This window comes from Oncorhynchus gorbuscha, unplaced genomic scaffold (genome assembly GCF_021184085.1).
Source record: "Oncorhynchus gorbuscha isolate QuinsamMale2020 ecotype Even-year unplaced genomic scaffold, OgorEven_v1.0 Un_scaffold_957, whole genome shotgun sequence".
NCBI lineage: Eukaryota > Metazoa > Chordata > Actinopteri > Salmoniformes > Salmonidae > Oncorhynchus > Oncorhynchus gorbuscha.
Window position 1 is genome coordinate 233,298 of NW_025745894.1, and position 23,561 is coordinate 256,858.

Consider the following 23,561-nt stretch of genomic DNA (forward strand, 5'->3'; position numbering starts at 1 on the left):
ATGGTTTGCTTTTTCCGTAAAGCTTTTGAAATCTGACACAGCGGTTGCATTAAGGAGAAGTATATCTATAATTCTGTGCATAATACTTGTATCTTTTATTAAAGTTAATATGAGTATTTCTGTAACTTGATGTGGATCTCTGAAAATTCGCCGGATTTTTTCGAGGCACAACATAACTGACCATAAAGCGCCAATGTAACCTGAGATTTTTGGATATATATATGAACTTTAACATAACATACATGTATTGTGTAACATGAAGTCCTATGAGTGCCATCTGATGAAGATCAAAGGTTAGTGATTAATTTTCTATGTTTGCTTTTGTGACCCTCTCCTTGGCTGAATATGGCTGTGTGTGTTTGTGACCAGGCTCTGATCTAACATAATTATATGGTGTACTTTCGCTGTAAAGCTTTTTTGAAATCGGACACGATGCAGATTAACAACAGGTTAAGCTTTTAATTTGGTGTATTGCACTTGGTGAATGCATGAAAGTTACATATTTCAAAAATATTTTGAATTTCTCGCCTGCCTTTTCAGCGGAATGTTAGCCACATAAGAAGTTCAGACTCCATAATGTTTCATCATTAGATGCTACAGTCCTCCTTTAAGACTCCATAATATTTCATCATTAGATACAGTCCTCGTTTAAGACTCCATAATGTTTCATCATTAGATGCTACAGTCCTCCTTTAAGACTCCATAATGTTTTCATCATTAGATGCTATAGGCCTCCTTTAAGACTCCATAATGTTTCATCATTAGATGCTACAGGCCTCCTTTAAGACTCCATAATGTTTCATCATTGATGCTACAGGCCTCCTTAAGACCCATAATGTTTCATCATTAGATGCTACAGGCCCCTTTATACTCCATGTTTAGAATGTGTCTGGAAGCGCTACTCTATTCTACTCATCCTTTCAGTTTTAATAATATTTAATAATAATGTTATAATAGGTAATAACTAACTTTAATAACTAGGTTAATACCTGCCTGGCGCCCCAACAAAATATTTCTTTACTCCCCTCTAACAATACCTGCTAAGCAGAATTAGCATAGTAGGCCATGTAATTTGGCAATCATTTTAGATCAACTTATTCCAGCCACCCATTCTGAAACTCACTGCACCTCTTTGTAAGTGTTGCCGCCATTTCAGTTTCCGTGGTAGCAGACGTACAGTGTTGAGTCATCCACATACAGACACACTGGCTTTACTCAAATGTCGTTGGCATCTTTGATGAAACCTGCTCCAGAGCAGAACCTGTTGTTTGAACAGAGCTCTGAGTAGAGGGTCTGAATACTTAGGTAAAATGTAATATTTCAGTTTTGTATAAAAATTAATTAGCAAAAAATATCAAACAAAAATGTTTTTGCTTTGTCAGTATGGGGTATTGTGTTTATAGAATAAGGTCAGTATGGGGTATTGTGTTTATAGAATAAGGTCAGTATGGGGTATTGTGTTTATAGAATAAGGTCAGTATGGGGTATTGTGTTTATAGAATAAGGTCAGTATGGGGTATTGTGTTTATAGAATAAGGTCAGTATGGGGTATTGTGTTTATAGAATAAGGTCAGTATGGGCATGTGTTTTATAGAATAAGGTCAGTATGGGGGTGCTGGCTTATAGTATAGAATAAGGTGTTTATAGAATAAGGTCAGTATGGGGTATTGTGTTTATAGAATACAGTATGGGGTATTGTGTTTATAGAATAAGGTCAGTATGGGGTATTGTGTTTATAGAATAAGGTCAGTATGGGGTATTGTGTTTATAGAATAAGGTCAGTATGGGGCATTGTGTTTATAGAATAAGGTCAGTATGGGGTATTGTGTTTATAGAATAAGGTCAGTATGGGGTATTGTGTTTATAGAATAAGGTCAGTATGGGGTATTGTGTTTATAGAATAAGGTCAGTATGGGGTATTGTGTTTATAGAATAAGGTCAGTTTATGGGCTATTGTGTTTATAGAATAGTAGGCTATATTGTGTTTATAGAATAAGGCTGTACTCAACAAAACGAGGAAAAAAGTCAAGGGGTCTGAATACTTTCCGGAGGCACTGTACTTTCTCGTTAGGGGCGGAGTCTAGGGAGATCCAATCAAACAACATCTGTCACAAACAGCAAATAGCAGACGACCCACTTCCTATATAAGGGACATCGCTCCCATCTTCACATCTAAGTACATGTTATTCTTCCATGTGAAAGGTAACCTAAGAATATCATAGAATCAGGCTCTGTTAGGTGTCCTGGTGAATATCATAGAATCAGGTTCTGTTAGGTAATCTGGTGAATATTATAGAATCAGGTTCTGTTAGGTAACCTGGTGAATATCATAGAATCAGGGTTCTGTTAGGCAACCTGCGAATATTATAGCAACCCGTTAGGTGAATATCATAGAATCAGGGTTCTGTTAGGTAACCTGGTGAATATCATAGAATCAGGTTCTGTTAGGTAACCTGCGAATATTATAGAATCGTGGCTCTGTTAGGCAACCTGGAAAAGAATATCATAGAACCAGGTTCTGTTAGGTAACCTGGTGAATATCATAGAATCAGGTTCTGTTAGGTAACCTGGTGAATATCATAGAACCAGGGTTCTAAGTTAGGTAACCTAGGGTGAATATCAGAACCATAGGGAACCTGGTGAATATCATAGAATCAGGTCCTGTTAGTAACCTGGTGAATATCATAGAACCAGGGTCTGTTAGGAACTGGCGAATATCATAGAATCCTGGTGAATATCATAGAACCAGGGTTCTGTTAGGTAACCTGGTGAATATCATAGAATCAGGGTTCTGTTAGTGAATATCATAGAATCAGGGTTCTGTTAGGTAACCTGGTGAATATCATAGAATCAGGTTCTGTTAGGTAACCTGGTGAATATCATAGAACCAGGGTTCTGTTAGGTAACCCGGGTGAATATCATAGAACCAGGGTTCTGTTAGGTAACCTGGTGAATATCATAGAATCAGGGTTCTGTTAGGTAACCTGGTGAATATCATAGAACCAGGGTTCTGTTAGGTAACTGCAAAGAATATCAGAAACCAGGGTTCTGTTAGGTAACCTGGGTGAATATCAGCTAGAACCAGGGTTCTGTTAGGTAACCTGGTGAATATCATAGAACCAGGGTTCTGTTAGGTAACCTGGTGAATATCATAGAAACCAGGGTTCTGTTAGGTAACCTGGTGAATATCATAGAACCAGGGTTCTGTTAGGTAACCTGCGAATATCATAGAATCAGGGTTCTGTTAGGTAACCTGGTGAATATCATAGAATCAGCCTGTTAGGTAACCAGGAAATATCATCGCTTCCAGTTAGGTAACCTGGTGAATATCATAGAACAGGGTTCTGTTAGGTAACCTGGTGAATATCATAGAATCAGGGCTCTGTTAGGTAACCTGGTGAATATATAGAATCAGGGTTCTGTTAGGTAACCTGGTGAATATCATAGAATCAGGTTCTGTTAGGTAACCTGGTGAATATTATAGAATCAGGGTTCTGTTAGGTAACCTGGTGAATATTATAGAATCAGGGTTCTGTTAGGTAACCTGTGAATAAATATCATAGAATCAGGTTCTGTTAGGTTTCAATTCAGGACTTGTTAGTCTCTCACTTTGGGGATATAGGTAACCAGCCATAGAGCTCATATACTCCAGAATCTGATGCCAAGTCTAGACAGGATCATCCCGCAGGTCCCCACTCTACTCACCGTATGTTAGGTAGTGATGTCCAGTCAGTAGAACCTCATGAAGGTACATCACCACAACATGCTGCATTACAGATCTCTTGAACAAAGATGCCTTTGAACAAGGCCTATGATGTAGCCATACCTCTGGTGGATTGAGCCATCAAGCCCTCTGGAGGTGTCAGATCCTTTGTAGAACCTCATGAAGGTACGGGGTGGAACTCATTATACGGATGTAATGGCTAAAGTAAAAGGTTTTAAACAAGATAAATCTCATTTCTATTCTTTCCAGCGGCTCCAACAGCAGAAATGGCCTCAAGCACAAGATAAAAATCCCAGGATGGGACGAGCTGTTTGGGTACCGGGAGGTGACCCTTCATAAACAACAGATCAGGGGTTCCACTGTATCGTTGTTGCAGCCTAAATGGCCAAACACACCTTTAGAGTTGAAAAGGCTTCCTTCCTCAGAAAGCAGCTCTGAAACAGAGCAACAAAGGGACTGATTTGTTTCTGATCTCAGCATCTGTTAAAACACAGACCCTTTATTGTGCTGTAGTGAGTGTGTGGCTCTAGCACTCTGAATAGAGTTCATTATCAAGGAGGACGGTCACGTGTGTTGAGCAGCCTAGAGGATCACTAGTTTGAGTCCAGTATGGAACAGAACAGAGGAGGAAACTAAACTGTTAGCAGCACACTGGCGTCATTTACACATGAAATCAATAAAGTTAATAATTTCCAAATGAAACCATGTTCTTTAAGGTCTATATAGTATATATATTAAACCATGTTCTTTAAGGTCTATATATAGTATATATATATATATATATATTAAACCATGTTCTTTAAGGTCTATATAGTATATATATATATTAAACCATGTTCATTAAGGTCTATATAGTATATATATATATATATTAAACCATGTTCTTTATTAGGGTCTATATAGTATATATATATATATTAAACCATGTTCTTTAAGGTCTATATAGTATATATATATATTAAACCATGTTCTTTAAGGTCTATATAGTATATATATATTAAACCATGTTCTTTAAGGTCTATATAGTATATATATATTAAAGCATGTTCATTAAGGTCTATATAGTATATATATATATTAAACCATGTTCTTTAAGGTCTATATAGTATATATATATTCAACCATGTTCTGTTAAGGTCTGTATGTTGGAGTTCAGGCTTCATTTGACCTGATAAAGTAGGAAATTAATTTAATTTTGTCCATTACAGAGATGGAGGCCAAGACAACAAAAAAAGAAGCTTGTTTTAAAAATATATTTGCCAGTTTAACAAGTCCTGTAGATCAAATGTTAATGAAGCAATACAGACCACATTGAAGTGTCTGGGGTTTAGTTTGCCTCTTCTAGAGTCTAGTAAAGAGAGGGGGGATGACTGGGACAGGCAATGTAACAGCCATAATGTATTTAGGGAAGGTTTCTGGAAAACAAGCACCTTACATTGGTTCATTTTGAAACTTTCTCTCTAAAACTAACTTTCATCAAGGTTTTATATGGTCTATTGGTTTCTCTCTTTCATTGGCAGAATCCTTTTCAGTGTTATGATATTCATAACATCCATATCCACCAGTCTATCTTCCTGTCAACTAACATAACTCTGCTGGTTGTCCTGGTAACAGATACCAGTGGGCAGATCTATTTTATTTGTTCAAACTAAACTACAGCACTTACTTAGATCAGTCAAATCTGATGCTTTCTTCTTCTCCACCTCTCACTGTTTCACTCAGCCCCGTTGTTTTCCTGCAGTCCACCAGCAGCACAAACACCTTCATACCCAGCAGTAAGTTGCTACTGGGAGAGACCCGACATGGGGACTCCGGGAGAGAGGAAGAGCTAGTGTTGTCCTGGTAACCATAAAGAGGGGACACAGACGCATATCATTAATGTCACTGTTGTCATAAAGTGCTTTACAGAAACACAGCCCAGACCCAGAGAGCAAGCTGTATAGACCAGACAAGCTGTATGCTAGACCAGACCAAGCTGTACCATCTGGTGTTCTGATCTGAGACTCTTTCTTCCTCACAGCATCAGGATGTTGTTGAGGCCCCCAGAGGATCCACGATAGTCATGTCTCTCCTGTGTGAACAAGAACATCAAACAGATAGTGAACTTATGACCTTCTATTAAAATCATAGGGTCTTAGACGAGGCATTAGTCGCTCTAAACAGGCCCTAAAAATGCAAATGTTAAAGGGTAGTTCCACAAAAATGGGTGCCTTTTTGCCCCTTTGATAATTAAAGTTTAAATTATGCTCCAATATTGCATTTTAAAAGCCTGTTATACTAGATGAGATGCACTTTAATGTAGACCACGTGGAGAATTTAATAAATCTAATTTAAAAGATCCAAAATATATGTACCAAAGGCAGATTGACCCTTTAACAATTTATAAAGTACTGAATAACATATTCAAGTGTAGAACTTCAGTAGAATGTCCTTCAAAAACCCCACATTAGTTCAACAACTGCATAGTTTGTGTCCCTGTTGAAGACAGTACTCACTGGTGTTAATCAGATATGCTGTCTCCTCCTCTTTCACTCTCAAAACGTCTTCCTTCTTCACTCCTGCGAGAGCATCCTCTTCCTCTCTAAAATGCTCTTCCTCAATAACATCATCTTCTTCTTTCACGACAATGTTTAGCCCCAAAGCTTCATTCTGCATACAGCAGACCTCTTCTTTAGCAGGGGAGGAGTAGTTTAGTGAACTCATGGTCCGGGATGTTAGCTAGTTAGCATTAGCGACTAGCCTAGTGCTAGGCTCAGTATCAATATTTAACAACTTTGCAAATTGAACAAGCAAAATAGGTTAAAGTTAACCAGTTGATATGTCAAATGAACTGCGTTAACAGCACAGAGATTAGCTAATGTACATAACATGGTCTAAAGAATCAATCTTTCAGTTTTATGTTGGCTAGCAGGCTACCGAGGTGGTTGTAAGAGTTGGAGCCTGTTCCTGAAGAAGTGTCCCGTCCAGTCCATTATACGTCACGCAAGTAGCATCACCTGAAAGACGCTCATCGCCATCTGCTGGCTGGAGTGGGTAACGCAGTTTGGAAACAATAGTTACTACACTTTTTGCATTGGATAGAGCATCATAATAATTTAACAATAAGCTGATATATTTTCTCTTACGTCTTACAAATAATTATTTCCTGTACACCGAAGTAGAAGCTTAATGAATTTGTAAATGATGAATAAATACTGTGTTTTAATACACATTTGCTCTGTTCATTTTTTCAGCATTCGCTTTATCTAAATGTGACGGTACCAATCCCTTAAAGCTACGCTCTTCTTAAGATACAAATCATCCTGTACAGCTTCTACCCCAAGCCATAAGCCTGCTGAACAGCTTCTACCCCAAGCCATAAGCCTGCTGAACAATTAATTAAATGGCCACCAGACTATTTACATTGACCCCTCCATTTGTTTTGTCCACTGCTGCTACTCACTGTTTATTATCTATGAAATGTCACTTCACCCCTACCATGTACAAACTACCTCGACTAACCTGTACCCCGCACATTGACTCGGTACCAGTAGCCCCTGTATATAGCCTTGTTATTGTTATTTTATTGTGTTACTTTTATTATTTTTTACTTTAGTTCATTTGCTCAAATTTTCTTAACTCTTCTTGAACCTATTGTTAGTTAAAGGGCTTGTAAGTAAACATTTCACTGTAAGGTCTACACTTGTTGTATTTGGCGCATATGACAAATACATTTTGATTTTATTTGACAAATTCAAGTATGTTTATCCTGCTTTTTTCTGTTTAAGAAACCTTTGTCAACAGAATCGTCAGAATGAATACACCACAGTTCACTTTCATAACAGCCACGTTGTATTCCTTCTCTCCTCTCACCAGACCAATTTGATGCAGTGTACAGCGTATGATCTGAGCATGAACAGGCTGACTCACCCCTTCAACCTCTGCAGCAATGCTGGCAGCACTCATACGTCTATTTCCCAAAGACAACTTCTGGATATGACGCTGAGCACGTGAACTCAACTTCTTTGGTCGACCATGGCGAGGCCTGTTCTGAGTGGAACCTGTCCAGTTAAACCTCTGTATGGTCTTGTCCACGCGCTGCAGCTCAGTTTCAGGGTCTTGGCAAACCTTCTTATAGCCCAGGCCTTCTTTTTTTCAGATCCTCAGAGAGTTCTTTGCCTACAGGTGCCACGTTGAACTTCCAGTGACCAGTCAGTATGAGGGAGTGTGAGAGCGATGACACCAAATTTAACACACCTGCTCCCCATTCACACCTGAGACCTTGTAATACCTAACGAGTTACATGACACCGGGAGGTTGGCTTATTGGGCCCAATTTGGACATTTTCACTTAGGTGTACTCACTTTTGTTGCCAGCGGTTTAGACATTAATAGCTGTGTGTTGAGTTATTTTGAGGGGACAGCAAATTTACACTGTTTTACAAGCTGTACACTCACTACTTTACATTTTAGCAAAGTATCCTTTCTTCAGTGTTGTCACATGAAAAGATATACTCAAATATTTACAAAAATGTGAGGGTGTACTTTCACTTTTGTGATATACTGTATATGCACACAGGTCGAGGGAAACATTACCATTCCTGTTTGTAAGGCAGAACACAGGATTCGCCGGCGGAAAACATATTCTTGGTCGTACTGATGGTGAGTTGACGCTGATCTTATATTCAGTAGTTCTTCTCGACTGTATGTAATGAAACCTAAGATGACCTGGGGTACTAATGTAAGAAATAACACGTAAAAAAAAAAAAAAAAAAAAAAAAAAAGCTGCATAGTTTCCTAGAACGCTGGCGAGGCGGCCATCTCAGTCGGGCCGGAAGTTTAGAGAAGCTTCCATTAAAACCCTGAGTTCTATTAGATAGACAGCTCTGAATCCACATTATGGCAGAGGTTGAAAAGCCATAGCACAAACATTCTTAAACAACAGGTTTTGGTCAATAATATCAAAGACTGCACTGAAATCTAACAATAGAGCTCCCACAATATTCTTGTTATCAATTTCTCTCAACCAATCATCAGTCATTTGTGTCAGTGCAGTACATGTTGAGTGCTCCTCTATAAGCATCCTGAAAGTCTGTTATTCATTTGTTTATAGAGAAATAGCATTGTATTTGTGCCCTTCTTTTTAAACATTTTTTAAAATAATTCTTTTATATCATTGATCTTGGGTTCCTAATAAAGTTTATTATTTTTGTTGAGTTTGGTCACATCATTTCTCAGTTTGCAGTATGTAAACCAGCCAGATGTGCAGCCAGACTTATTCACTACTCCTTTTGCCCCATCTCTTTCAAACATACAGTTTTTAAAATTCCTCATCAATCCATGGAGCCTTAAGATATCTAACAGTCAGTTTCTTAACAGGTACATGTTTATCAATAATTGGAAGAAGCAATTTCATCTGGTAAAAACAGGGAAACACATTAGTGGTAAGGCTTCACTCCTGTGTGTATTCTCTGCTGTTGTTTCAGGGGCCCTAACTGGTTAAAACACTTTCCACACTGGGAGCAGTGGTAATGCTTCTCCACTGTGTGAATTTTCTCATGGGCTTTCAGGTTTCCTTTCTGGTTAAAACTTTACACACTGCGAGCAGTGGTAAGGATTCCCCTGTGTGTAATCTCTCATGAGCTTTCAGGTTTCCTTTCTGGTTAAAACTCTTTTCCACACTGCATGCAGTGGTAAGGCTTCTCCCCGGTGTGTATTCTCTCGTGTTGTTTCAGCTCACATAAGTGGTTACAACCCTTTCCACAGTGGGAACACTGGTGTCGTCTTTGCTGGTTTGGACGTCCCTGGCTCTGGTTCCTCTGAGTCTGGTCTTTCTCCTGCCAAAGACAGTTTTCTTTAAAAATAGAGACCCGAATGAAACCTCCACATGATAAAAACGGCCTTGCTACGAGGGTAAAACCTAATCAGATCCCTCAATAACCTAAGGCCAGTGTTAACAATCTTAGTGTGATTTGAAAACAAATGTTGTAGAGTTTCCTGGTAATTACTGATAATGTTTACAATACTTATTTATTCATTCTGTTTTCGCCAGAACACAAAAACGAAACAGTTCTAGGACACTCAAGACACAGACGTCACTGGATTCCAATCGAGCAGGTAGTTCTAAATATATAACTTTCATAGTTGTATGATACAGAATGCACCTACAGTCGTGGCCAAAAGTTTTGAGAATGAAAAATATTACTTTCCATAAAGTTTGCTGCTTCATTGTCTTTAGATATTTTAGTCAGATGTTACTATGGAATGCTGAAGTATAATTACAAGCATTTCATAAGTGTCAAAAAGGCTTTTATTTACAATGACATGAAGTTGATGCAATATATATAAAAAAAAAGTTGAGTCAATATAAAAAAAGTTGAGTCAATATTTGCAGTGTTGACCCTTCTCTTTTAAAGACCTCTGCAACTTTGTCTCAGGATGGTAAGTTGGTGGTTGAAGGTATCCCTCTAGTGGTGTGGGGCTGTGCTTTGGCAGAGGGGTGGGGTTATATCCTTCCTGTTTAGCTCTGTCCGGGGGTGTCCTCGGATGGGGCCACAGTGTCTCCTGACCCCTCCTGTCTCAGCCTCCAGTATTTATGCTGCAGTAGTTTATGTGTCGGGGGGCTAGGGTCAGGTTGTTATATCTGGAGTACTTCTCCCGTCCTATTCGTGTCCTGTGTGAATCTAAGTGTGCGTTCTCTAATTCTCTCTCCTTCTTCTTTCTCTCTCTCGGAGGACCTGAGCCCTAGGACCATGCCCCAGGACTACCTGACATGATGACTCCTTGCTATCCCCAGTCCACCTGACCATGCTACTGCTCCAGTTTCAACTGACCTGAGCTCCAGGACCATGCCCCAGACTACCTGACATGATGACTCCTGCTATCCCCAGTCCACCTGGCCATGCTGCTGCCCGTCAACTGACCTGAGCCCTAGGACCATGCCCAGGACTACCCCATGATGACTCCTTTTTGCTGTCCCCAGTCCACCTGACCATGTTACCCAGTTTCAACTGTTCTGCCTTATTATTATACGATCCACATGCTGGTCATTTATGAATATTTGAAACATCTGGCCATGTTCTGTTATAATCTCCACCCAGGCACAGCCAGAAGAGGACTGGCCACCCCACATAGCCTGGTTCCTCTCTAGGTTTATTCCTAGGTTTTGGCCTTCTAGGAGTTTTTCCTCGCCACCGTGCTTCTACACCTGCATTGCTTGCTGTTTGGGGTTTTAGGCTGGTTTCTGTACAGCACTTTGAGATATCAGCTGATGTACGAAGGGCTATATAAATTGATTTGATTTGATCCGCCCTGGCATGCTGTAAATTAACTTCTGGGCCACATCCTGACTGATGGCAGCCCATTTCTTGCATAATCAATTTTTGTAGTTTGTCAGAATTTGTGGGTTTTTGTTTGTCCACCCACCTCTTGATGATTGACCACAAGTTCTCAATGGGATTAAGGTCTGGAGAGTTTCTGGCCATGGACCCAAAAAATATTGATGTTTTGTTACCCGAGCCACTTAGATATCACTTTTGCCTTATGGCAAGGTGCCTCCATCATGCTGGAAAAGGCATTGTTCATCACCAAACTGTTCCTGGATGGTTGGGAGAAGTTGCTCTCGGAGGATGAGTTGGTACCATTTTTTATTCATGGCTGTGTTCTAGGCAACATTGTGAGGACCCACACCTTGGCTGAGAAACAACCCCACACATGAATGGTCTCAGGATGCTTTACTGTTGGCATGACACAGGACTGATGGTAGCGCCACCTTGTCTTCTTCGGACATGCTTTTTTTTCCGGAAGGCCCAAACAATCGGAAAGGATTCATCAGAGAAAATGACTTTACCCCAGTCCTCAGCAGTCCAATCCCCAGGTAACTTTTGCAGAATATCAGTCTGTCCCTGATGTTTTTTCCTGGAGAGAAGTGGCTCCTTTGCTGCTCCTTCTTGACACCAAAAGTCTTCGCTTCACTGTGCGTGCAGATGCACTCACACCTGCCTGCTGCAATTCCTAAGCAAGCTCTGTACTGGTGGTGCCCCTATCCCGCAGCTGAATCAACTTTAGGAGACGGTCCTGGCACTTGCTGGACTTTCTTGGGTGCCTGATGCCTTCTTCACAACAATTGAACCGCTCTCCTTGAAGTTCTTGATGATCCGATAAATGGTTGATTTAGGTGCAATCTTACTGGCAGCAATATCCTTGCCTGCAAAGCCCTTTTTGTGCAAAGCAATGATGACGGCACGTGTTTCCTTGCAGGTAACCATGGGTGACAGATGACGAACAATGATTCCAAGCACCACCCTCCTTTGAAGCTTCCAGTTTTTGGAGGGGGTGGGGGTTCATTTGCATGGCAAAGAGGGACTTCATCTGAACACTCTTCATAACATTCTGGAGTATATGCAAATTGCCATCATACAAACTGAGGCAGCAAACATAGAAAATTAACAGTTGTGTTATTCTCAAAACTTTTGGCCACGACTGTACACACTTCATTAAACACAAAATAAGTAAATAAGTCATTTTAAGTGGAAGTCCAAAACTTGTTTTTAAGTTGAAGACACAAAGCACATCAGTAAAATCTCCCCGTTGTTGAAAGGGTTCAACACCTGCTGTTTAAATGGCCCAATTTCTTATTTAGACATTCACAGATTTTCTACATTTGACTATCGCTGATGTCATATTTTGGGTAAAGTAAAAAATAAGGTGAAATATTTTGGGTAAGATGTTCCTAAAACTGATAGTAACTATAATAAACTAAATATAAATGCAACATGTAAAATGTTGGATGTTTAATGAGCTTGAAAAAAAGAAAGCAGAATTTTTTACATCCCTGTTAGTTAACATTTATTCTCTGCCAAGATAATCCATCCACCTGACAGTTGTGGCATGGGTGAAGGAGCTGATTGAACAGCTTGATTATTACACAGGTGCACCTTGTGCTGGGGATAATAAAGGCCACTCTAAAATGTTCAGTTTTGTCACACAACAATGCCACAGATGTCTCAGAGGAAGCGTGGCAATTGGCATGCTGACTGCAGGACTGTCCATTTTTATATATTCTTTACATTGGAGACAGACACGAAGCTAATATCAGTAACATTTCCCCGCTTGTTTCGATAGGGTGGACACAGAGAAATTACAAGATTGTATTAATACTGTTTAGCCATCAAATAGCTTTGATGGGTACTTCTCATCAGTGTCTATGGGTCTGAGTTGGGCCTCTGGAGCTTGAGCTGACAATTGATTCATGACTTACTGATAAAACCTACAACCGGGTTGGGGGTTAAACAACAACCAGGTGCAGATGAATAATAATTGAAGGTCAGTAAAGGTTCTGTAAAATAATGTAGTTCAGATAGAGCCTGATCAGCAGACTGTAGTTCAGATAGAGCCCGATCAGCAGACTGTAGTTCAGATAGAGCCCGATCAGCAGACTGTAGTTCAGATAGAGCCCGATCAGCAGACTGTAGTTCAGATAGAGCCCGATCAGCAGACTGTAGTTCAGATAGAGCCCGATCAGCAGACTGTAGTTCAGATAGAGCCCGATCAGCAGACTGTAGTTCAGATAGAGCCCGATCAGCAGACTGTAGTTCAGATAGAGTCCATCAGCAGACTGTAGTTCAGATAAAGCCTGATCAGCAGACTGTAGTTCAGATAGAGCCTGATCAGCAGACTGTAGTTCAGATAGAGCCTGATCAGCAGACTGTAGTTCAGATAGAGCCCGATCAGCAGACTGTAGTTCAGATAGAGCCAGATCAGCAGACTGTAGTTCAGATAGAGCCTGATCAGCAGACTGTAGTTCAGATAGAGCCCGATCAGCAGACTGTAGTTCAGATAGAGCCCGATCAGCAGACTGTAGTTCAGATAGAGCCCGATCAGCAGACTGTAGTTCAGATAGAGCCTGATCAGCAGACTGTAGTTCAGATAGAGCCCGATCAGCAGACTGTAGTTCAGATAGAGCCCGATCAGCAGACTGTAGTTCAGATAGAGCCTGATCAGAATTTAACCACCCTGGGTTATGATGTATATAACATTCTAACAACAATTTGACCACCCTGGGTTATGATGTATATAACATTCTAACAACAATTTGACCACCCTGGGTTATGATGTATATAACATTCTAACAACAATTTGACCACCCTGGGTTATGATGTATATAACATTCTAACAACAATTTGACCAACCCTGGGTTATGATGTATATGACATTCTAACAACAATTTGACCACCCCTGGGTTATGATGTACATGACATTCTAACAACAATTTGACCACCCCTGGGTTATGATGTATATAACATGACAAGATACACTGACTACTTTAGGCATCTTTTTTAATGACATGTTTATAATCCAAAAGTATGTTTTTAGAGGGGAGGGAAATACTGTTTATGTTAAACTGTAGAGAACAAGAACCTTTGGTGAATCAAGGAGTCCCTGATATTTTATATACTACACATGTCCAGAAGTCTGGTTCTGTCAATAAACAATACACTTTTAAGGTTTCAAACGAGGCTGTCAAGACAGGACCGTACTGTGGTACTACACTATTACACTGTTATGTACTACTAATGTCTGTCAAGACAGGACCGTACTGTGGTATTACACTTATGTACTACTAATGTACTAGTATCTAAGAGGATAAGGAATATCTACAGGTGGAACATGTACACAATATAACACATTACCAAAGCATCTAAGGACGCGAACACTGACTCTGACATTGTATTCTGTTATGTGACAGTAGCATAACGTTGGACACACCTGCTCATTCAAGGGTTTTTCTTTATTTTTTACTATTTTCTACATTGTAGCATAATAGATGAAGACATCAAAACTATGAAAAGCAGTGAAGTCCTATTACCAGTCAGATAGGAAGCAGCAGTGAAGTCCTATTACCAGTCAGATAGGAAGTAGAAGTGAAGTCCTATTACCAGTCAGATAGGAAGTAGCAGTGAAGTCCTATTACCAGTCAGATAGAAGTAGCAGTGAAGTCCTATTACCAGTCAGATAGGAAGTAGCAGTGAAGTCCTATTACCAGTCAGATAGGAAGTAGCAGTGAAGTCCTATTACCAGTCAGATAGGAAGTAGCAGTGAAGTCCTATTACCAGTCAGATAGGAAGCAGCAGTGAAGTCCTATTACCAGTCAGGTAGGAAGTAGCAGTGTCAACACTGCCAAGGGCTGAGATGTCCTCCACTGAGTCCACAGTCCTCTCCACCATAAACACCATCTGTTGTCTGTACACCTCTGACCACAGATCAAATCAAATGAAATTAAATGTTATTGGTCTCCTACACACACATTTATCTGATGTTATCGCAGGTGTAGCTAAAACAGTGCAGTAATATCTAACAAAACATGCAAATCCCCACAATTTCTTTGAAGAAATGGATGAAGAAATATTGAGAAATGGTAGAACGAGGAATGTCAGAGTCCGGAATATAAATATACAGTTTGTTTACAATGTATACTCCAGTTTCAACTGTTCTGCCTTATTATTATTCACCATGCTGGTCATTTATGAACATTTGAACATCTTGGCCATGTTCTGTTATAATCTCCACCCGGCACAGCCAGAAGAGGACTGGCCACCCCACATAGCCTGGTTCCTCTCTAGGTTTCTTCCTAGGTTTTGGCCTTTCTAGGGAGTTTTTCCTAGCCACCGTGCTTTTTCTACACCTGCATTGCTTGCTGTTTGGGGTTTTAGGCTGGGTTTCTGTACAGCACTTTGAGATATCAGCTGATGTACGAAGGGCTTTATAAATACATTTGATTTAATATATGATGGTGTGTCTAGACATTATGGACCGTATATGAATATAAAAGGTGTGTACAGTAGTAGTTATATAGGATGAGCCTTGACTAGAATACAGGGTGGAGTACTGGGTGGTTGACAGCTAGTAACAGTGAGTAAAGTTCAGGACAGGGTACTGTGAGGAGGCCGGCTTGAGGTGACTATTTAACAGTCTGATGACCTGGAGATAGACACATATTAACCACACAATAAGTATTGTGGTGGCAGCATCATGTTATGAGTATCCTTGTCACTGGCAGGGATTGGGGTTTGTCAGGATCAAATACATATGAAAGGAGCAAAGCCCAGGTAAAAAGTTAGAGGGAAACCCACCTCAGTCTTCTGAAAACCTGTTTCCATCACATCTGTCTTGAGTTTTTTATACGGTATGACTTGACTCAAATAAAAACTTTGGATGGAAACGTGTTAATCAATCTGTAAACAGCCTAATTATTTCCCCATCAGGAAGCTCCGGTAAACAGTGGTTGTAGCACTGCTGCCACCACCAGGCCTGGAGTCCATTTTGACTTTGTTGATAGCTAGCTGCTGTGCGGACAAAGACGTAGCAGCCAGCTAACTGGCTAGCAATTAACCTATTGTGTGTATTGAACATTCATATTGGACATGCATTTGTAATGTTCTCACCTGTGTGCAGTTTCATGTGTTCTTTCAACTTTCCTGAATGGTTAAATCTCTTTCCACAGTGGGAGCAGTGGTAGGGCTTCTCCCCGGTGTGTATTCGCTTCATGAGCTTTCAGGTTTCCTAACTGGGTAAAAACGCTTTCCACACTGAGAGCAGCAGTAAGGCTTCTCTCCTGTGTGTATTCGCTCATGAACTTTCAGGCATCGTAAATGGGTAAAATGCTTTGCGCACTGGGAGCAGTGGTAAGGCTTCTCCCTGTGTGGATTCTCCTCATGGCTTCTAAGTGACTGTGATGAGTAATATATCTTCCCACAGTCTAAGCATTTGTAAGGTTTCTCACCTGTGTACTCGCTCATGAGCTTTCAGGTTTCCTAACTGGGTAAAACTCTTTCCACACTGGGAGCAGCGGTAAGGCTTCTCCCCTGTGTGTATTCGTCATGAGCTTTCAGGCTTCCTAAATGGGTAAAACGCTTTGCACACTGGGTGCAATGGCATGGCTTCTCCTGTGTGTATTCCGTGACCTTTAAGGGTTCGAATAATTTGAAACTCTTTCCACACTGGGAGCAATGGTGTGGCTTCGCCCTGTGTGTCCGCTTGTGTCTTTTCAGGCTTCCTAACTTGAGTAAAACTCTTTCCAATCTGGGAGCAGAGGTGTCGCTTTGCTGGTTCGGACGTCTCTGGTTCCTCCAAGTTTGGTTTTCCTCCTGCCAAAGACAGTGTTAATTATTGTGTCCAAAACCTTCATTTATTTTTTACTACATGAATATTGAAAACAAATGTTTGCATTATTTTTAAATAGTTGAACATAATATACTTTAAGGGTATATTAGTTCCAGGATCTCTGCCAGTGTTAAAGTTATGGGCCATTTAATACAGAGAGATTAGCATAGTAGGACATGTAACTTAAGGTTACCTAACATAACCCCTGTTCTATGATATTATAAACCTCGTTAGGGGCGGAGTCTAGGAGATCCAATCAAACAACGTCAATCGAGCAACGGCCAATAGCAGACGACCCACTTCCTATAAGGACATGGTCGCTCCCGTCTTCCATGTGTGAAAGGTAACATGGTGAATATCATAGAATCTGTTTTAAGTTCTATTTCAATGACTCGTTAGTCTCTCACTTTGGGGATAGAGTCAACTACCATAGAGCTCATATATTTTCCGATGCCAAGTCTAGACAGGACCATCGCTCAGAGGTCCCCACTCTACTCACCGTATGTGTAGTGATGTCCAGTCAGTAGAACCTCATGAAGGTACATCACCACAATATGCTGCATTACAGATCTCTTGAACAGAGAGATGCCTTTGAACAAGGCCTATGATGTAGCCATACCTCTGGTGGATTGAGGCATCAAGCCCTCTGGAGGTGTCAGATCCTTGCTGCTATAGAACCTCATGAAGGTATTTTTTTATTTGTATTTATTTAACCTTTTTTGTGTGTTGAGAAGTAGAGGATCACTAGTTTGAGTCCAGTATGGGGACAGAGGAGGAAACTAAACTGACAGAGGAGTCAGTTACATGGGAGTCAGTTACACGGGAGTCAGTCACACTGGAGTCAGTCACACAGCGGTCAGTTACACGGGAGTCAGTCAGTACACTGGAGTCAGTTACACTGGAGTCAGTTACACTGGAGTCAGTTACACTGGAGTCAGTCACACGGAGTCAGTTACACTGGAGTCAGTACACTGGAGTCAGTCACACTGGAGTCAGTTACACTGGAGTCAGTTACACTGGAGTCAGTTACACTGGAGTCAGTCACACTACACTGGAGTCAGTCACACTGGAGTCAGTACACACTGGAGTCAGTCACACTGGAGTCAGTTACACTGGAGTCAGTTACACTGGAGTCAGTTACACTGAGTCAGTCACACTGGAGTCAGTCACACTGGAGTCAGTTACACTGGGAGTCAGTCACACTGGAGTCAGTTACACTGGAGTCAGTCACACTGGAGTCAGTCACACTGGAGTCAGTTACACTGGAGTCAGTTACACTGGAGTCAGTTACACTGGAGTCAGTCACACAGTCAGTTACACGGGAGTCAGTCACACTGGAGTCAGTCACACGGGAGTCAGTTACACTGGAGTCAGTTACACAGCGGGCGGTCAGTTACACAGCGGGAGTCAGTTATACAGCGGGAGTCAGTTACACGGGAGGAGTCAGTTACACGGGAGTCAGTTACACGGGAGTCAGTTACACTGCGGGAGTCACACAGTTGGAGTCAGTTACACTGGAGTCAGTTACACGGGAGTCAGTTACACTGTTACACGGGAGTCAGTTACACGGGAGTCAGGGGAGTCAGTTACACTACACTGGGCGGGAGTCAGTCACTGCGGGAGTCAGTTACACAGTTACACGGGAGTCAGTTACACGGGGAGTCAGTTACACTGGAGTCAGTTACACTGGAGTACAGTCAGTTACACTGGAGTCAGTTCACGGGGAGTCAGTTACACGCGGGAGTCAGTACACTGCGGGAGTCACACTGGAGTCAGTTACACTGCGGGAGTCAGTTACACGGGAGTCAGTTACACAGTTTAGTCAGTTACACGAGAGTTACGGGGAGTCAGTTACACGGGAGTCAGTTACACGGGAGTCAGTTACACTGCGGGAGTCAGTTACACTGCGGGAGTCAGTTACACGGGAGTCAGTCAGTTACACTGGAGTCAGTTACACTCTTGGAGTCAGTTACACTGCGGGAGTCAGTTACTGCGGAGTCAGTTACACGGGACAGTTGCGGGAGTCCGTTACACGGAGTCAGTTACACTGGAGTCAGTTACACTGGGAGTCAGTTACAGGAGTGTTACCGCGGGAGTCAGTTACACTGGAGTCAGTTTGCGGGAGTCAGTTATACTGCGAGTCAGTTACACTGCGGGAGTCAGCGGGAGTCAGTTACACGGGAGTCAGTTACACTGGGGAGTCAGTTACAGTTGCGGGAGTCAGTTACACGGGAGTCAGTTACGGAGTCAGTTACACTGGAGGAGTCAGTTACGGGAGTCAGTTACACGAGTTTACATCAGTTACGAGTCAGTTACGGAGTCAGTTACACTGAGTCAGTTACAGAGTCAGTTACACTGCGGGGAGTCAGTTACACGGGAGTCAGTTAAGTCAGTTACACTGGAGTCAGTTACACTGCGGCGGAAGTTACACGGGAGTCAGTTACACTGCGGGAGTCAGTTACACTGCGGGAGTCAGTTACACTATGTTGAGTCAGTTACACTGCGGGAGTCAGTTACACGGGAGTCAGTTACACTGGAGTCAGTTACACTGGAGTCAGTTACACAGGCGTCAAAGTAGTAATCTCAAAATGAAGACATGTTCTGTTAAGGTCTATATGTTGGAGTCCCCCAAATAATGCTTTTCATTCAATCAATTTTCATAGCTTTTAGAAAAGGATTACAGAACTTGTTTTAAAATACACATACTCTTGATGAAGACAGCTTGGCTGTCAAAACGTTGGATATTTTTGCATCTGAGCTCCGAGAATGTGCAGCTCTCCTTTATTTTCAAGTTTTCTACTCAGCACCTCGCCTAAAATAGGTGTGCTTTTTCTTCTTCTCGATGAAAATATACATTTGCCATTTTTAACTGTAGATTAGATGTTAATGAAGCAATACAGACCACATTGAAGTGTCTGGAGTTTAGTTCTAGAGTCTTGTAAAGATATGGGTTGATTGGGACAGGCAATGTGTAACATCTATGTTTTTTAGGAAAACATGAACCTTACATTGATCATCTTGAAACTTTTCTCTAAAACTAACTTTCATTAAGGTTTTATATAGTCTATTGGTTTCTCTCTTTTCATTGGCAGAATCCTTTTTCAGTGTTATGATATTCATAACATCCATATCCACCAGTCTATCTTCATGTCAACTAACAGAACTCTGCTGGTTGTCCTGGTAACAGATAGCAGTGGACAGATCTATTTCATTTGTTCAAACTAAACTACAAAACTTACTTTGATGAGCTAAATCTGATCCTTTCTTATCTTTCCTCCTCTCACTGTTCCACTCAGCCCCGTTGTTTTCCTGCAGTCCACCAGCAGCACAGACAACCCTTCATACCCAGCAGCAAGGTGCCACCGGGAGAGGCACGACACATGGACTGGGAGGAGGAAGGGCCAGTGTTGTCCTGGTAACCATAGAGGAGACACAGACACATGTCATTATGGATGCTGATGTCACTGTTGTCATGAAGTGCCTCCTACAGAAACCCAGCCCAGACCGATAGAGCAAGCTGTATGTTAGACCAGACCAAGCTGTATGCTAGACCAGACCAAGTTATATGCTAGACCAGACCAAGCTGTACCATCTGGTGTTCTGATCTGGAGAGACTCTTCTCTTCCTCAGCATCAGGATGTTGTTGAGGCTCCCCAGAGGATCCACAATAGTCATGTCCCTCCTGTGTGAATGAGAACATCAAACAGATGGTAAACTTATGATCTACTATTACAATCACAGGGTCTTACAAGAGGCATGAATATGTCTAAAAGGGCCTAAATGGAAACTTTCATCATCATTTTATAAAAAATATTGTTTGTGATGCAAATGTAAGGTTGTTCCACTAAATGGTTTCCTTTTAAGGGCCCCTTTGATATTTTAAGTATAAATGATGCTCCAATATTGCATTTTTAAAAAGCCTGTTATATCAGATGGGGAACTTTAATGTCAGACCACATGGAGAATTCAATACATCTCATTTAAAAAGCCTGTTATATCAGGATGGGGAACTTTAATGTCGACCACATGGAGAATTCCAATACATCTCATTTAAAAGCCTGTTATATCAGATGGGAACTCTAATGTCGACCACATGGAGAATTCAATACATCTCATTTAAAAGCCTGTTATATCAGATGGGGAACTTTAATGTAGACCACATGGAGAATTCAATACATCTCATTTAAAAGCCTGTTATATCAGATGGGGAACTTTAATGTCGACCACATGGAGAATTCAATACATCTCATTTAAAAGCCTGTTATATCAGATGGGGAACTTTAATGTCGACCACATGGAGAATTCAATACATCTCATTTAAAAGTCCCCCAAATATATGAACCAACTGCAGAATGAACATTTCACAATTTATAGAGTACGAAACGTATTTACGTGTAGAAGAACTTCAGTATAATGCCCCTTAAAAACCACACATTAGTTCAACAACGGCATAGTTCGTGCCCCTGTTTAAGACTGTACTCACTGGTGTTAATCAGATATTCTGTATCCTCCTCTTTCACTCCCAAGACGTCTTCCACCTTCACCTTTACTGAGATACCATCCTCTTCCTCTCTAAAAGGTTCTATCTCTTCTTTCACTGTAACAGCCTCCTCTTCTTTCACTGTAACAGCCTCCTCTTCTTTCACTGTAACAGCCTCCTCTTCTTTCACTGTAACAGCCTCCTCTTCTTTCACTGTAACAGCCTCCTCTTCTTTCACTGTAACAGCCTCCTCTTCTTTCACTGTAACAGCCTCCTCTTCTTTCACTGTAACAGCCTCCTCTTCCATGACAATGTTCAGTCCCAGAGCTTCTTTCTCCGTCCAGCAGTCCTCCTCTTCTTTAGCAGGGGAGGAGTAGTTCAGTGAGCTCATGGTCAGGGATGTTAGCTAGTTAGTTAGCATTAGCGACTAGCCTCGTGCTAACCTCAGTATCAATCTTTAACACGTTTTCAAATTTAACAAGAACATTAGGTTAAAGGTCATCAGATGATAAGTCAGAAGTCAGACAGAAATGCGTTTAAAACACTGAGATTAGCTAATGTACACAAACACGGTGTAAAGCGTCAATCTATCGTTTTTATGTTGTCTAGCAGGCTACCGAGGTGGTTGAAAGAGTAGCCGTGTTGTTTTTCCTGAAGAAGGGTCCCGTCCAGTCCATTATACGTCACACAAGAAGCATCACCTGAAAGACGCTCATCGCCATCTGCTGACTGGAGTGGGTAACGCAGTTTGGAAACAATAGTTACTACACTTTTTGTATTGGAAAGAACGTCATGATAATTTAACAATAAACTGCTATATTTTCTCTTACGTCTTACAAATAATACGTTCCTGTACACAGACGTAGAAGCTTAATATGAATATGTGGATGATGAATAAATACATCTATGAACAGGTAGTGTGTTAAAATACATTTGCTCTGTTCATTTTCACATTCGTTTTTATCTAGATGTGACGACACTATTCCCTAAAAGCCACGCTCTATAAGATACAAATCATCCTGTAAACAATAGAGCAAATGCATCACATGCAAATAGCACTTGAATATATGTGGTGCTTTACACTGGGACTACAAAACATTAAGAACACCTGCTCCTTCCATGACTTCGACTGACCAGGTGAACCCAGGCTAAAGCTATGATCCCTTATTGATGTCACTAGTTAAATCCACTTCAGTCAGTGTAGGTGAAGGGGGGAGTCAGGTTAAATAAGGAATTTTAAGGCCCAAGATAATTGAGTCATGGATTGTGTATGTGTACCATTCAGAGGGTGAATGGTGTAGACAATATGTGTAAGTGTTTTTGAACAGGGGATGGTAATAGGTTCCAGGGGCACCAGTTTGTGACATGAACTGCAACGCTACAGTTTTTCAGCTCAAGTTTCCCATGTGTACCAAGAATGGTCCACCACCCTAACAGTGGAGGTCAGTGCCCTTCAAGATGAGGGAGGACCATTTTGTTTTTCATGAGCAATGCCTTATTTCTACTACAGCATGTTGGATGACTGTCATTCATATTCCATTCACCCAGTTCAATATAACAGCGATAGGTTTAGACCACTACATGATACTCACATTTACATTTTTATTTGGTGACGTGATTATCTTTACTATAGTTTTTGCATTGTTTTATCATCATCATCATCATCATCATTTATCATTGGGAAGCATTGAAGACAATGGGCCAGCATCCTGTGGAAAGATTGACACCTTGTAGAGTCCATGCCCCGACGAATTGAGGCTGTTCTGAGGGAGAAAGGGGAGGGTCCAACTCCATATTAGGAAGGTGTTCCAAATGTTTGGTATAATCAGTGTACATATCTGCCATTTAGCAAACACTTTTATCCAAAGTGATTTGCAGTCGTCTGCAAACACTTTACATATTGGTGGTCCCAGGAATCAAACCCACTACCCTGGTTTTACAAGCACTATACTCCACCAACTGAGCTACAGGACCACAATGAATGATCAAGGAATGACGCAGATAAACTGTCTGACCTTCATTCCCACAGCCTTCATCACCGTCCCTGGAGTCTCTTCACTGTCTGATCTTCATTCCTACAGCCTTCATCACCGTCCCTGGAGTCTCTTCACTGTCTGATCTTCATTCCTACAGCCTTCATCACCGTCCCTGGAGTCTCTTCACTGTCTGATCTTCATTCCTACAGCCTTCATCACCGTCCCTGGAGTCTCTTCACTGT

At 41.2% G+C, this 23,561-nt stretch overlaps 1 protein-coding gene across 1 annotated transcript in view; it reads right to left on the reverse strand.

Moving 5' to 3' along the window:
• Window positions 1-21,734, reverse strand: part of LOC124020862 (gastrula zinc finger protein XlCGF71.1-like) — a 44,437-nt gene extending 22,703 nt beyond the window's left edge. Inside the window, exon 1 of the mRNA XM_046336157.1 lies at window positions 21,630-21,734. Coding sequence (XP_046192113.1) covers window positions 21,630-21,734 — 105 coding nt within the window. The remainder of the gene's footprint in view (window positions 1-21,629) is intronic.
• Between the last annotated feature and the right edge of the window lie 1,827 nt (window positions 21,735-23,561).